At 34.2% G+C, this 14158-nt stretch overlaps 1 protein-coding gene across 4 annotated transcripts in view; it reads left to right on the forward strand.

Moving 5' to 3' along the window:
• Window positions 1–14158, forward strand: part of ARHGEF28 (Rho guanine nucleotide exchange factor 28) — a 305822-nt gene that overhangs the window by 204896 nt on the left and 86768 nt on the right. For all 4 annotated transcript variants that reach the window (XM_037801233.1, XM_037801232.1, XM_037801234.1 and 1 more), the window contains 3 exons: window positions 3781–4028; window positions 8178–8385; window positions 10830–10941. In XM_037801233.1, coding sequence (XP_037657161.1) covers window positions 3781–4028; window positions 8178–8385; window positions 10830–10941 — 568 coding nt within the window. The remainder of the gene's footprint in view (window positions 1–3780; window positions 4029–8177; window positions 8386–10829; window positions 10942–14158) is intronic.

Here is a 14158-nt window from a genome sequence, read left to right on the forward strand (position 1 = left end):
TATGTTGGGAATATAAGGATATTAGCCCTTTATGATATAATGCAATATACTTTTTGGTATGAGTCATCTGAGCCTAATGCCTTTTTGTGGACTAAATTCTTTGATAACTTTCTCTATTTTATGGAAATTTGTCTGTTTGACCTTTCTATCTCAAATGCAGTCATATATCACTAAGAGAGAATCTGCTTTTCCCTAGAAACGTATCTATTTAACCTGTATTTCCAAAAGTCTGCAATTTAGTGTCATAATTATATATATATATATATATATATATATATATATATCTTCTGTTTAACCGATTACTTGTCTTTTTCGTTTCTTATTTTGTATATTTGGGCTTTCTTTCTTATTTTCTTAAGTCAGCTAGTGGTTTGTTTATTTTGTTAAAGCAAAATCCCTTTTAAAATTAATTAGGTCTACTGTTTTTGTATGTTCTACCTAATTAATTTCTGATTTATCTTTATTATATTTTTTCCTTGTGCTTTATTTTGGTTTATTTTGTTAATCTTTTTTTTTTTTTAGCTTTTTGACAGGGAATTTATTTTCATTCTTCCATTTTCGTTGATAAAAATGCCTTTGGCAAGGAGTTTAATTGAATCTCATGGATTCTGATATGTGTTGTTTTTATTATCACTAGTGAAAGGGAAATTATTATTATTTCCCTTTCACTCAAGAATTTTTAATAAAAGGTTTTAAATTTCCAAATGTAAGAGCCTTTTTTTATTATTATTATTATTATTTTTATTATTAATCATTCCTGGTTTATTTTCTTGTCAATAGTATTGTTTAAGAGTCTTGCTTTAGGGAATGTACTGATATTTTCCTTATGACTCAATATATGACCAATCTTTTGTGAAAGTTCCTTGAACTCTGAAGTAAAAATGTGCTTTATATTATCAGGATATAAAGGTAGATAGAATGTATACCTTATCAATAGTGTTGTTTAGGTCTGCTACCTTTCTTACTTTTGCTATACTTGATCTATCTTGTATGGAGAGTGATGTGTTCAAGTCTCCTATTATTACAATGTTTCTATCTATGTCTCCTTGAATCTTCTGTAGTTTTTGCTTAAAAAAATTGAACTTTTTGTGTTGTTTGGTGCATAGGTATTCATAAATCATGTATAATTTGAGTTGTGGCTCTTAACATTAAAAAGCATCCTTCTTTGGAAAATTTAATGCTTTTAACTTGAATTCTACTTTGTCTAATACTGAATTTTTTTATTGTTTCTGTTTGCTTGGTATAACTTCTTTTGATGCAATTTTATTGAGATATATTCACATATGCTTGGTATAACTTTACCCAGCCCTTTATTTTAACCATTTTAAATCACTTTGCTTGAAGAGTACCTCTTGTATGTAGCATATAATTGGGACTTGCTTTGGAGGCCAAATAGAAAATCTTTTTCTTTTAATAGGTAAAATATGCCCATTTATATTATTACTATAGCTTATTTCTTTGGTCTTACCTATGCCATATTTTACATTCTGATTATTATGTGCATTATTTTATATTTACTGTGGTTCTTTCTCTTATGTCATATTTGCTTTGTTGTTTGCAATGGTATTTTTTAACTCTTATTTATTGCCTATCCAAAAAATGATGAACTTATAAGCTTTCCACTTACTCGGAACATATGACACAGAGCAGATAAAATTTTCCACCTAAAGTGGAAATTTTTAGTCTTAGATCTAAAATTAAACATATTAAATGCTCATTCTCAATCTTTTTGCTGAAGTTTCTATAGTCATTTTTGTTTGGATGAAGTTAATCCTCTAGTAGATTCCTCAAGAAGATTCATGGATACAAAATCCCCTGAGTTCTTACATGATTAAAACATTTTTATAAATAGCCTTAATACTTGGAGTTTATGGAGGTAGATATAAAATCCTTGACTCATTGTTTCTTTCCTTGAATTTAAAAAAATCTTCTTCCATTGTTGCTTTGCTTTTATATTATATTTGAGAATTCTGGCTCCCAGTCTTATTATCTTGCCCTTATAAAGTATTAGGTCTTTTTGCTTAGAGGTGTTGAGGGTTTATCTTTTATCTTTAAAATTTAATAGTTTTACTAGAATATGTGTTGGCATTGATCCTTTTGGTTATGCAGAATCCAGTACTCAGCAGGTCCTTTCAATTTGTTGATTATATTCTTCTTTTATATATTGATCATTTCCTTGGATTGTAGTTGTAAAAAAGACTTCTGTTTCGTTGTTCTGCTTTTCTCTTTCAGGGACTTCAGATACACATACATTGTTTCTTCTGTGCTTGCTTTCCGTTTTAACAACTTTCTTTCTGACCCTTTTATTTATTTATTTTTTATCTCAGTTTCCTTTTCTTGATATATTCATGTATTTCTTCAGTGCCCCTTATTAAATTTTCATTGATTTTATTCCTGTTTGGGTGCACTGCAAAATTTAATCTCCGTTTCTGTGATATTTTTATCTTTATTTCCATTTCTTTTCTAAGTTTGATCAACTCTTTTCATTTCTTCTTGTATTTCTCTATTTCTGTTTTAAATTTTAGATTTCAAGGTGGTTGTGTTCTTTTTCAAATCCCTTTGAGTTTGAAATGTGGTGGTGCAGTTTTCTTTTGCTTTGGTGGGCAGTGGAATTTTCATCTTAGTGATTTTCATCTTAATCATTTCCAGTTTAGTCATTCCCATTTTCTGTTTTCTTATGGGTCCATGTACATTAATCTGCTTTTGCCTATATATTTCAAAAATTTGAAATGGTTTAAAGATTTGTGACTCAGGAGTGCCCTCTTCTGAAAATGAAGTACAGAATACTTTCTTTAATGATGACATTTTCCTTTGGTGGTGGTGAGATGGGTTGTGTGTTCTTTGATTTAAGAACCTAAAATTTCCCCTTTTGATTCTTTTCCCCTTTACCACAAATCTCTAAAGGGGCCCTCTTTTCCTTTTTCCATCTTCTCCCCCAGAAGTGATGCCTTTTGATGACCACCACTTCAAGTCATGATTACTTTTAAACTCCTTCCTTATGGCAAGTGCTCTGATCGACATGGCCTCTTGCACACATGTAGGATGGACTTCTTCTTTTCAATGGTGATTTCTTGATCAGTCTTAGGCCCTGCACTAGCTCCTCTCTTTTCGCTGCCATACAGATTGTTCCAGACCACCTTTATTCTCTGCAAAAGCTTGTGGCAGGAGCCTGAGAGATTGTTTGCTGGGATCTGATGTTTGTTTTATTGTTTACAAGAAATGTGAAGTTTGGGGAATTTTCTCTTTTCTAGTTGTGCTGAGTAAATGCATTTTATATAGTTTTATTCTTTTTGTTTGGTATTGTTTTTTGGGAGGATCAGAGTTATGTGGCCACTATAATATATAACACATATATATGTATGCATATATATATATATATAATATATTATGTGTTATATGATCTTGGCTAACCAGATTCCTATAAATATCTTCTTAAATAAAGCTATCAGTGCCTTAGTTTTTCTATCCAGTGTTTGAAAATTTTCCCTTACTTTGAGTCAGAGTTTCTTGAAATGTTAAAATAGTTTCAGATGCCATTAATGAGCAACTTTATAAAACACTGGGTTGGTCTTTCTCCTTTTTGTGAATTATTGAAGAGCTGTCAAGTGAATAAGAATATGTTCTGAAAGAACTGTTTGTTTACATAAAACAAAAGCAAGAACAAACAAAACAAAAGATTAATGGAGCACAAGGTTTTAAATTGGGAAAACTACATTTTAAGCTAAGCTTGCCTTTCCTGCTTTTGTTCAGCAATTTTTTTTTTTTTTTTTTGATTACCAGGTTGGTGATTTGGATATTAACTATATTAATATAGAAGGAATAACTGGCAACACCAACCCTGAATCTATGGGTTCCACTCTTGGGCCTCAGAGATGCAAGCACATCCTTTCTAGTGAGAACAATGAAGTGACATCAGATACTGTAGCCCAAAAGCCTTTCATGTCACCATCAAATTTATGTGCTTCAGATTTGAATCTTTCTTTTGGTCTTCATGGGTTTGAAAAAAAGCATCATCTGGAGAAAAGAAGGTAAGATAATATATTTTAGAGGAACAGTGTAGAAAATGAAACAACCTTATAGTTGGACTTGGAAAATTCTGTTCTCTTTCTTATTATGCAACATGGTCTCCAACACTTTTATCCCTAAATAAAAATGTTGGTCCTTTTTATATTTCTATATTTGTTGGATTGAAAGTAAGACTTCAGAAAACTGACTAAACGATAATAGAGGAAAACCACAATGAGATGGACAAAATTAAAAAGTTTAACAATAGAAAGTTTTGGTGAGAATGTATACAATGGAAATTTCTGGGTACTATTGATAGGAGTGAAAATTGTATAACAATTTTAGAAAATAATTTGTCATTATCTTGTAAAGTTGAATATGCATATATTATATGACCCAATAATTTCACTTCTGTATACTAGGACATATACATGAGTATTTTTACCAGCAGAAAATAACCCAAAGTGGGGAATGGAAAAATTATGGTATAGTTACACAATGGAACAGCAGTGAAAATGAATGAACTGTATGTACATGCATAATAACATATGCATCTCCAAAACATGAAGTTGGACAAATAAAAAGCAAGCCACAAAATACTTCAGCTAGATTTCAATTTTATAAAATGCAACACCAAGGAAAATTGAACAGTTTATTATTATAGGGTACATATACATGTTCTTACCAATGCTTTGATGAAAAACAAGAGAATGAAGGGGGGAAACCCCCAAATTCAAGATAGTTTTTACATCCAGCAGAGGAAGTAGGGAAATGGGGATGGAAAAGAACATAACGGTTTCCATGGTACCCTGGCCAAAGTTCAAGTTTTAAGTTGGGTGGTGGGATCATTGCGTTTGTTTTAGTTTTATGCTCTACACCTTATAATTATGTTTCCTTATATACATATATCAAAAGTGTCATTAAAACAATAGTTTCATTGTACCCCATATGATTGTATACATTTATATTTGTTTGTCTGTCTCTCTGTCCATCCAGCTATCCATTCATTCTGTTGTCCATTTTCCTTAAGGATAGCCTATTTTTTCCATGTCATGGCCCTAGGAATACATGCTCATTTTACACATTAATAATCATGAATCAAAATGAAAATAGAACACACAGACCCTTATGTGACTGTGAATAAATATTTATCTATGCATAAGCATCCATATGGGTGATTGAATATTCAGCAGATTTAGTTAATCAGAAAGGAAAGAAAAGGAGGGGAAGGTGGCAATCAGCTGGTGCTAACTGATGAGCTGAGTGCTTTGAACAGATATACAAGAACTTGAAAACGTAAAGCTTTAAGTAAAAGGTAGTATTACCTAGGGGTTATGTCTGCTACATCAATAATAAAATATTTCTTTTAGATGAATATTTTGTGAATTACAGTTTTGGAGATGCTGGGTGGTTATTGCTGTAAACTGAATTGGTAGGATACTTTGGACTCTCCACATTATCTTCTTGGAACCCTCAGGCTGCCAGTCAAGGCAGGATTCTATGCAGTTCTGCAAAAATAGGTTTTAGCTGTGTGTATTTGGGGCATTCTGGTAGGTACTTTAAGTTCTTTCAAGTTTGTGACCCAACCCATTCTTGAGAGGAGGCTCTCTAAGAATACAGGGCCAGAAAGGCACAAATGATCTCTCTCTGCTGCTTACACAAATATTTGCCGGCCGTGTGAATTATACTTTATGATCATGGTCTTGCTCTGGAAAGTTTAAATATTTCCTGCTACTGATAGAATTTTGCCTCTTTAGAATGTGAGAAAAATGATCTAGTCTGAGTTTAGGTAACTAGAAGCCTCTGTAAAGGTATCCCGGCTCACAGGGGAAGACAGGGAGCAAGGAGAGGGATAAGTTATCTCAAGAGCAACCCCCCTGACTGGACCCTCAGGCTGACTTCATCTCCTGTGCACTCAGTCTCCTCTGAGAAGTGTGGGAACGAGGGGAGAGGACTTGGCAACAATGGAAAGCCCTGCCGTGGCTGGGACCCTGCCTTCAGCAGGTTTTCCCGGTTTGGAGTGTGTAACTTGTAGACATGCAGTAAAAACTGAGTTTAACACAGGGACAGAGCTGATTAGGGCACAAGTCCTGAATTTTCTAAGGTTTAAAACAATCTTTTGGTGAACTAAAATAGGCAAAAAAGTGTAACCATTACATTACTTAAACTAAATAGCTGCCTCGAGAAGCCATAGGGGAAAACCTCTGATTGACAAAACTCTACAACTTGTATTTTCAAACATTTTTTTTGTTTGTTTGTTTTACCTCAGTCCACAGTAAGAAATGCAAGTCACTCCACGAATCACCCTCTTAGCCCATGCTCACGTGAAAATAAAAAGCTTTATGAAATAACATATGATATTTTTTTCTGTCACGTATTGTTTTAAAAGAAAATTCTCTTCACAAGCTACCACACTGATTTCATGTCCCACTGGTGGGAATGTGGAAAAACACTAGAGGTAATCCTGAAGAATATAGTATATGATACTAAATATTTTTGGTTAATAGCTTAACAAAAGTAGTAGCCCAATTTGAATAAATAGAAAAAGAAATGTTTAAAAGTGTAATATGCAGAATAAAATAATACTCACTTGTTACTTTAGGGTGCATTCATAATGATGGAGAAATGCTATACACAACTGGAAAAGCCTGTGTTAAAATAGGATATTATTGCAGACAGCCAGCCTTTTACGAACTAATTTTCATTAGTACAGCAGTAATGAGTTGAAAGGCAAATGCAGAGGCACAAGGCATCAGAAAGCTTTGGCCCCCTTAATCATTCTTCCATCCTCAGATTGTCACTGATTTAGGAAACCGCGTACAATGTTAAAATACCTATAATTAAATTACTATGAAATGCAAAGCACCAACCTTTACCAGAAAGGTTTTTTAACATTGAGCTTCAGACTTTCATGAGAAATAATTTGATGCACTCCAGCATATTTGGGTGTTGAACCAAGATAAACTGTGAAGTCCTCCTCCATTTGGTCATCTCTCTCTCAGTGCCACAGTTAAGCTCCGCAATGATCCTTGAAGGAGAAAACCTTGCTTTGGAGATCCTCAATGGTGCCAAACATGGCTTTTCCTTTCTGTCTGGTTTGCTGGTTCCCAGTAGTGCCCTTGAAATAGTTCAAGGATGCGACACTGATTTAAGGGTTCACGTTAGAGGCCCAGATAAGACCTTTGTTTGAAGTGTCATGTAATTTATTAGGTTGATGTTCTCTGGTCATTAGATAGCCTGTGGTTCTTTAAGAAAAATAAGCAAAACAGATTAACTCAAAGTTCCATTTTCTGGTTCTTTGTATTTCAAATCAAGATGATTTCATTGTAGTGTTATTAGAATTTTAACTTCAGAAAAATAAATTTGATAATTCCTGGTGTATTAACATACCTGTGAAAGCTGTTGGCCTGGATTTGAGTGGTTTAAAATGTAAGTCTTGAGGAATGGACCTGGAATGTGGAAGGTCAAATTCTTTCCTTTTCATTTTATGATTTTGAAAGTTAAATGGGAAAAGAAAAGGAGTAGTTGAGCAGAATCACTACCTGCTTCTGAGGTGGATTTCTCAAAGGAATTGGTTTGTTTTTGTTTTTCTAAAAAAACCTTCTAAAATAATAATCTGATATAGCACATTTGGGAACTCATGCTCCCTCATTTCTAGGCTGTGTCTTGATACTAACTCTGAGGTGTGACTTTCGCATACCTCTCCTTACATGTCCCTGTGCCCTTCCGCGCTGTTGGCTGATGGACAACAGAAAGATTGCACACTGCATAGCTTTATAGGCAGATTTCCCCAGGGGTTTATGTCCAAAGAGTCCAGTGGCTCTGTTTTGTTTGCAATTTAAATATTTGAAAGGTAACTCCTTGGGACTTGTAATAATTACATTTACAAAATAGTAATCAAGAGGATGGTACTAACTCAAATCAGCTTTTGTTTCTTAGAGTACTTGAAATGGTTTTTGCTAGGTAGAAATATTCATTTGGGGAAACATAAAAAAAAACAAAAACAATAAAAACTACTTAAATATAAATTACTTTGGAGATTAGCTAAGTGCCTTTTGCTCCTCATCCAATGAGATGCTTTCAAGACGTAAGTTAGAAACCAGCAAATCTTTCTGTCTGCCTCCCTCCCTGTGAATCTACTTGATGATTTATTTACTTACTCTGTATGTTAGTTCCAGCCTCGATGCCTTGGATGCCGACAGTGAAGGGGAAGGGCAGTCTGAGCGGTCCCACATCTGTTATACTCCTGGGTCCCACAGTTCCTCAAGAACTGGGATTCCCAGTGGGGACGAACTGGACTCTTTTGAGACCACCACTGAACCGGATTTTAATATCTCCAGGACTGAATCACTTTCTTTGTCAAATAATCTACAGTCAAAGGTATTCTTATTGATATTTATTTGGTTTATTGGAAGTGTGAAAAATACTTTGCCTATATCTTATGTCTTATTCATGTGTGTGAACTATATTTTTTGAGTTCACAGACCAGATTGAATATTTTTGAATCTCTCTCACTCAGTTGTAATTTGCATAGCCCTTACTCATTAAGGCTATTTGTGTGTATATAATCTTTCAGATAATTGAAAAATCTTTACCATTTCATACCATATTTTCTGCCATCATCCTTTGCTCAAGAGAGAAAAACTGTTAGTGTTAGTGAGTTTGTTATCAAACTTGTTTGGTTCACATAAACTTTTACTTGGCCAAGGAAATGGGATAAATCATGTTAGTAAGGCAGAGGTGATGTTTGCTAGCATTCCTGGTGGCACCAACTACCCTGGAAAACCATAAACTTGGCCAACCTTTCCATAGGTGCCAGGTTTCCTCTTGGTGGTAATTTCATGTTAGAATTTTATTTTGATTTCTTTCGTGAACTCTCCCAGTCTTGCTGAGAAAGCTGTTTTATATTTGAACATATGTTTTCTTCCTATTTGATTTCTACTTTGGTCCACTTGTTTTCTTTTTAAAATGAATTTGCTACAGTAAAACAATGTGCGCTAGGCCAGAACTCTGCTTATTCTAAACCTATGGTTGTGATAATAATGCATTATTTTTATAGCATGCTCTAGTTAGCGTGTTTGTGTATGTACATAATATACAGTTTTCTCATAAATCACCTCTGATATAAGTGGTGCTTTTATTTTATTTTGTTTACTTTTGGAGAAGATGAGGTTCTGAAAAGGTTAGATATTGTGTCCAGGTTGCCCAGGCCTAGTGGTAGAGTCAGAACTCAACTCCAAGTCTTCTGACCTCAGGCCCTGGGTCCTTTTCCCTCAGCCCTGAGGCTTGTAGGTCACAGGAACCTGAAGTTTATGTCATCGTTCCATATAATAGGAAATGGGTACGGTTGTTAATGTAGATAATTCTTAGTTTTGCATCTTGGATGGAATTATGAAAAACTCATCACTACTTGGAGTAAAAAAGAGTTCACTATTCTTCTGTTGTGAAACAGTCTCAAGTCTTCACTTTTAAGGAGAATCTGTCCTCTAAAATATATCTTGACTTGCCTCTGCAATTACCCAGTGTAACTTTTTTGCCAAAGGGCTCCAGATAACTTTCCATGTCTCCTTAGCATGGAAAATGATGACCATCCATGACTTAAACACAGAGGACGGCATTTGGCTAGGGCCTTTGTGGCCAGCTCACTGCTGGGACTGGAGGACATCTGGGGCTGGCTTTTCACATGGGATCAGACCTGGTGGGTGCTACCTCACAAGACTGTTCAGACCCACGGACCATGCACGGCTCTTTGAAGCAGGCTCCATCTTCCTTTTTTCAGCTTTTCTCCAGACTCTTTAACTAAACTGAACCCTTTAGGGCAACAGTGTTTTTTCACTTAGAGGAAACAGAAGAGACCAGTAGTTGTGAAGGACAATTGCTGATTGCTTAATTTTAATAACAAATTTTGCATTATTTTCTTTTAGCTTTAACTTTAAGTAGTATATTATATCAAAAATGGATGGGAGGGGTCTATCCTAAGTCCACTAGGTCTCTATGGGATGGGAGTTGGGTACCATGAATGGCTTTAGTGGAGTGCGATTACACATTCATTTAAATTTTCTAGAACATGTCAGAGAACCATGCTTTTATTATCTTGCCATCTTTCATTTCACATATGTTGCCAGTATAATAACAGAAATAATATATAATTTGGAAAATGGGAATAAAAGTGGCAGGCCATATAAAGGAATAAAATTAAAGACATGAAAATCAGTGATATCAAACATCATCAAGAATAGCTGGATGAAGATCTATTGAAAAATGAATGTAATAGACTAGAATGATTTGTATATTGACCTAATGCATTCCTCCCTAGAACCTGCAACTAATGCTATCAATTTAAATAGTTGTTTGAAAGTTTTAAAAACTCTTATTAATTGTCAGTAACTTTCTCTACCTTCTAATCATTCTTAAGAATAGTGATTTCAGTTAATATAGCATTTTGTTTGAATGTTATTTCATTACTGATGTACAGTTTAAAACAAAACTAAAAATAACTGATTACCAAATAAGTCAGACTCATTGTTTCATAATACAGTGAACAAATCACTTGACTTAATTTTTCATTTTTAACCAACTTGGTTGGAATGTTATAAACTCATCCTAAAGTATATATAGGAACTATTCCAAAAAGCTTTTTCCCATTAAAAAGACAATAAAATTGTAAAAGTGTGAAAGGCAAAAGAAAAATATTTTAATAAGATTATATCAGTAATGTTCAGGTTGAATTTTTTCTTTTTCAAAGATACTTGATTAGTTATATTCATCGTAGAATTTTTTCCACCTGTAGAATTCTTTTTTAACCGCACTATGATTTCTTTTAGGAATCATTGCTTTCCGGAATCCGCTCACGTTCTTATTCCTGTTCATCGCCCAAAATTTCTTTGGGAAAATCACGGTTGATGCGTGACTTTACAGTGTACAATTCAAGTGAAGGTAAGCATTATTTGCCATTTGACTATGAAAACATTCCAATCCAGAGTAGATTTTCAGTTAGTAAAATTAAATAAGATCTACAAGAGCAGTGGATCAGAATTTTCAATTAAATTTTCATACTTGATCTTTCTAAGTTTAGTAAAATTCCCTTTTCATGGGGTATCTCAAATTACAGATTTGATCTGGATGAAATTACAAATGTGTGCACACCTCTGTTGCTCTGTTCTATGAATAAATGTTTTCTCTAGGAAAGTGTAGACTAGAATTTGTTCTAGATATATTGTTGTAAGGACTTTAGAGGATTTTATTTAAGTAAGTTATAAAATTATTTTTATCCCATGTATATATTACGGAAATAATCCAATTTCTCAAAGCCAAAGCATTGCAAAATAGATTTTCTTCCTTCTTTTTTTGGAAAGTGACTTTCGAGAGTTAAAAATAACAATGTATTTGAGACATCAGTGAACATATTTCAACATTTTTTGTGGCACTGAAAACAGTCAGAAATATAACTTCTAAGTGAAATATGGCACATATCCAGAGAAAACTGTAAATAATAAGTATATGGCTTGATGAATTTACAAAAGTGAATTCAGAGCAAGAAATAGAACAGTTAAGAGCAACCAAGAAGCCTCTCTTTTTGCCCTTCCAGTCACTATCCCTATTTCCAACTTTATTTTGAAATGTAGTTATTTTATACTTTCTATAAACAATGTTATATATCATAATTGCATTTAAAGGCATGTTTGGATATATTCTTGCCCATCTGTGATAATAGTATACCAAAAGTGTTCCTCAGTGTATTAGATAGCATCTTTCTTGTCTTTTGTCCTTAAGAGTCTTAAAGGACTCAGATAGCAAGCGATGTACTTAGGTGGTATTCTCAGTTTCCCAATATATCATATTTAAAATAGACTTTATTTTACTCCTTCTTCCCCCTTCTACTTCATTTTTTATTCTTGATTACCTTGTTATTTTAATTATTTTTGCATTTTTATGCCATATGGAACAAAATATTCCTTGAAACTTCCATTGTTACATAATGGCCTATAAAAGAAAATAAGAAAAGATATGACTACCTTGAGAAGACAGGAAAAAGAAATTGCTTCGAATTTACCCCGGATCTTTTTTCTTTTTTCATACCATGGGTCTTTCTAGGGTTTCCAGGTCTCTCCAATCTTAGTTCAGGTTGGGATTCCTTATTTTATGGCAGCTTGCCACCTAGTCACCAAGCTGTCCTTACTGGTGAATTAATTTTGCACTGTCACTATTTGGGAATCAAAATGGTGACTTTTCCTTTTACATTTGTGGAATCTTTAGCTGGTAAAGTTGGAGAGTTTAAAAGTTTGGAATTATTGATCAGACGCCTGAGAGGAAATTGATTGTTTATAAAGGAAAAGAGCCTGACTTATGCATTCTTTAGTGAGTAAGTCTGGGCTTCTTTGCCACACGTATGATCCTTAAATCTTTGCTTTTGAGTTGGAAAGAATAAAGGGCCGTTACCAATACCTTTGGCTTTTCTGTGAATAAACCTTATCCTTAGACAGTATATTTAAAGATGGGGCTATTTTAATGAAGTTTGGTACTCTATAGCCAGGTAATTTAGGTTGAGTCCACAGAGTAAATGTACAAAGAAGCCTGCATTCCAATGGATAGAATGTGTGATTACAAATGTCTGGATTGGCACCATTTAGGACAGTGAAAAAACCTTAGGACTATGCAGGATAAACTAAGTTCTATTGAAGAGGGCATAATTTTAACTGCTTTTATGTGATCAAAGTATAGGTATAAAAGCTTGAGTAGTTCAAAGTTATATTGCAATGTCTTATTGTTTAGTTTGTTAGGTTAAGAAGAAGTAAATTGACATTAATGTTGCCATGAATTCTCTCTTGGTGGGTTTTGAATAGTCCTAAAATTTTCTCTATTTATACAGAATCTGAGTATCATTTTGCCCTAGTAGAAGCTACTGTATATGGGCTGTGAAACAAATATGCAAAGAAGGATACTTTTTCGGTTTTTTTTTTTTTATTTGTGATGTTCTTCCTTCCTTGTCTTTTCCAAATTCTATCATTTCTCATGCTTTCTTTTTTTCTTTTTTGACCCAAGAGTACAGTTGCAGCAACTTTATTATTTAATGCTTGTATGCATGAAACAAAAATCCAATTGTATAATTCCCTTTGGTATATTGTGGGTTGAGATAGAAAGAAACAATTGTCAATATTGAAATGATAATCACCTCACCCAAATGGGCAAAAGGGGCTCTGCATTTAATAATTTGAAGAGTGAAATAATTATACATTTGAAAGTTATTTTGAATTGATAAATGAATCCTATTAGATTTTGTCCTATTGCCTTAGTCTGGTTCCATTACTTCATAGCTTGATTATCTTGGTCACATGACTTTTTCTCTTGGCACCTCAGCTTAATTAAAATATGGATAATGATTTCTGTTCACAACTTAAAATTTGAGAAGCATTTAATAATGACTGTAAAATAAAGCCCTCAGCTTCTTCAAAGTGGTTTTTCTATTAGACGCAAGATGGCACTAGGGTCAACATTGATATTTACTCATTTCAGGGGATTTTTAAAATTATTATTAATTATCCTCCTTATATATTTGGCCCATCTCCCTTTGCTACCTGGTTTTGCCTCTTCACTGTCTGGAGTGTAATGGTAAAGGATTTGTCCCTGCTCTGTAGATGGTGTGCTCCTCCAGAGAGCCTGTGGCCTCTCACTGTCTAAATCAGTGTCTCTATTCCATCCCCGTAGTAAGTACCCAGTTTCGAAACAAGATGGCCTTTTGCAAAAGCCCAGCCCACTCTCCTCCCCAAATCCAGTGGGGAAGGTGGTTCTCCGTTTCCCATGAGCCATAAAGCTTATCTCTGGACTCAACCACTGCTAGGATTTTATGAAGGCATTGCATCTCTATTCAAATGGACTTTTCCTTATGCTGGCCTTCAAGACTTTTCCCTTGAGCTTCTCTAAAAAGCAGCTGTTTGTTGATTCTGTGTGTTGGGGAATTAGTGTTATGCATAGGGGATGAAGCTCTGATGAGAAGTATCCAAAAAAGCAGAACTAATTTTTTGCACTTCTGAAAATGTTTATTGCCCCTTGCTGATGCTAACTCCTTTTATAGAGTCATTCAATGTTGCCATGGTTTGGTCTCTCCCCTAACCCTTCCAAACTGGGGAAAAGTGGGACAGTGATAAAGATATCC

Source organism: Choloepus didactylus, chromosome 13 (assembly GCF_015220235.1).
Source record: "Choloepus didactylus isolate mChoDid1 chromosome 13, mChoDid1.pri, whole genome shotgun sequence".
In the NCBI taxonomy this organism is placed as follows: Eukaryota; Metazoa; Chordata; class Mammalia; order Pilosa; family Megalonychidae; genus Choloepus; species Choloepus didactylus.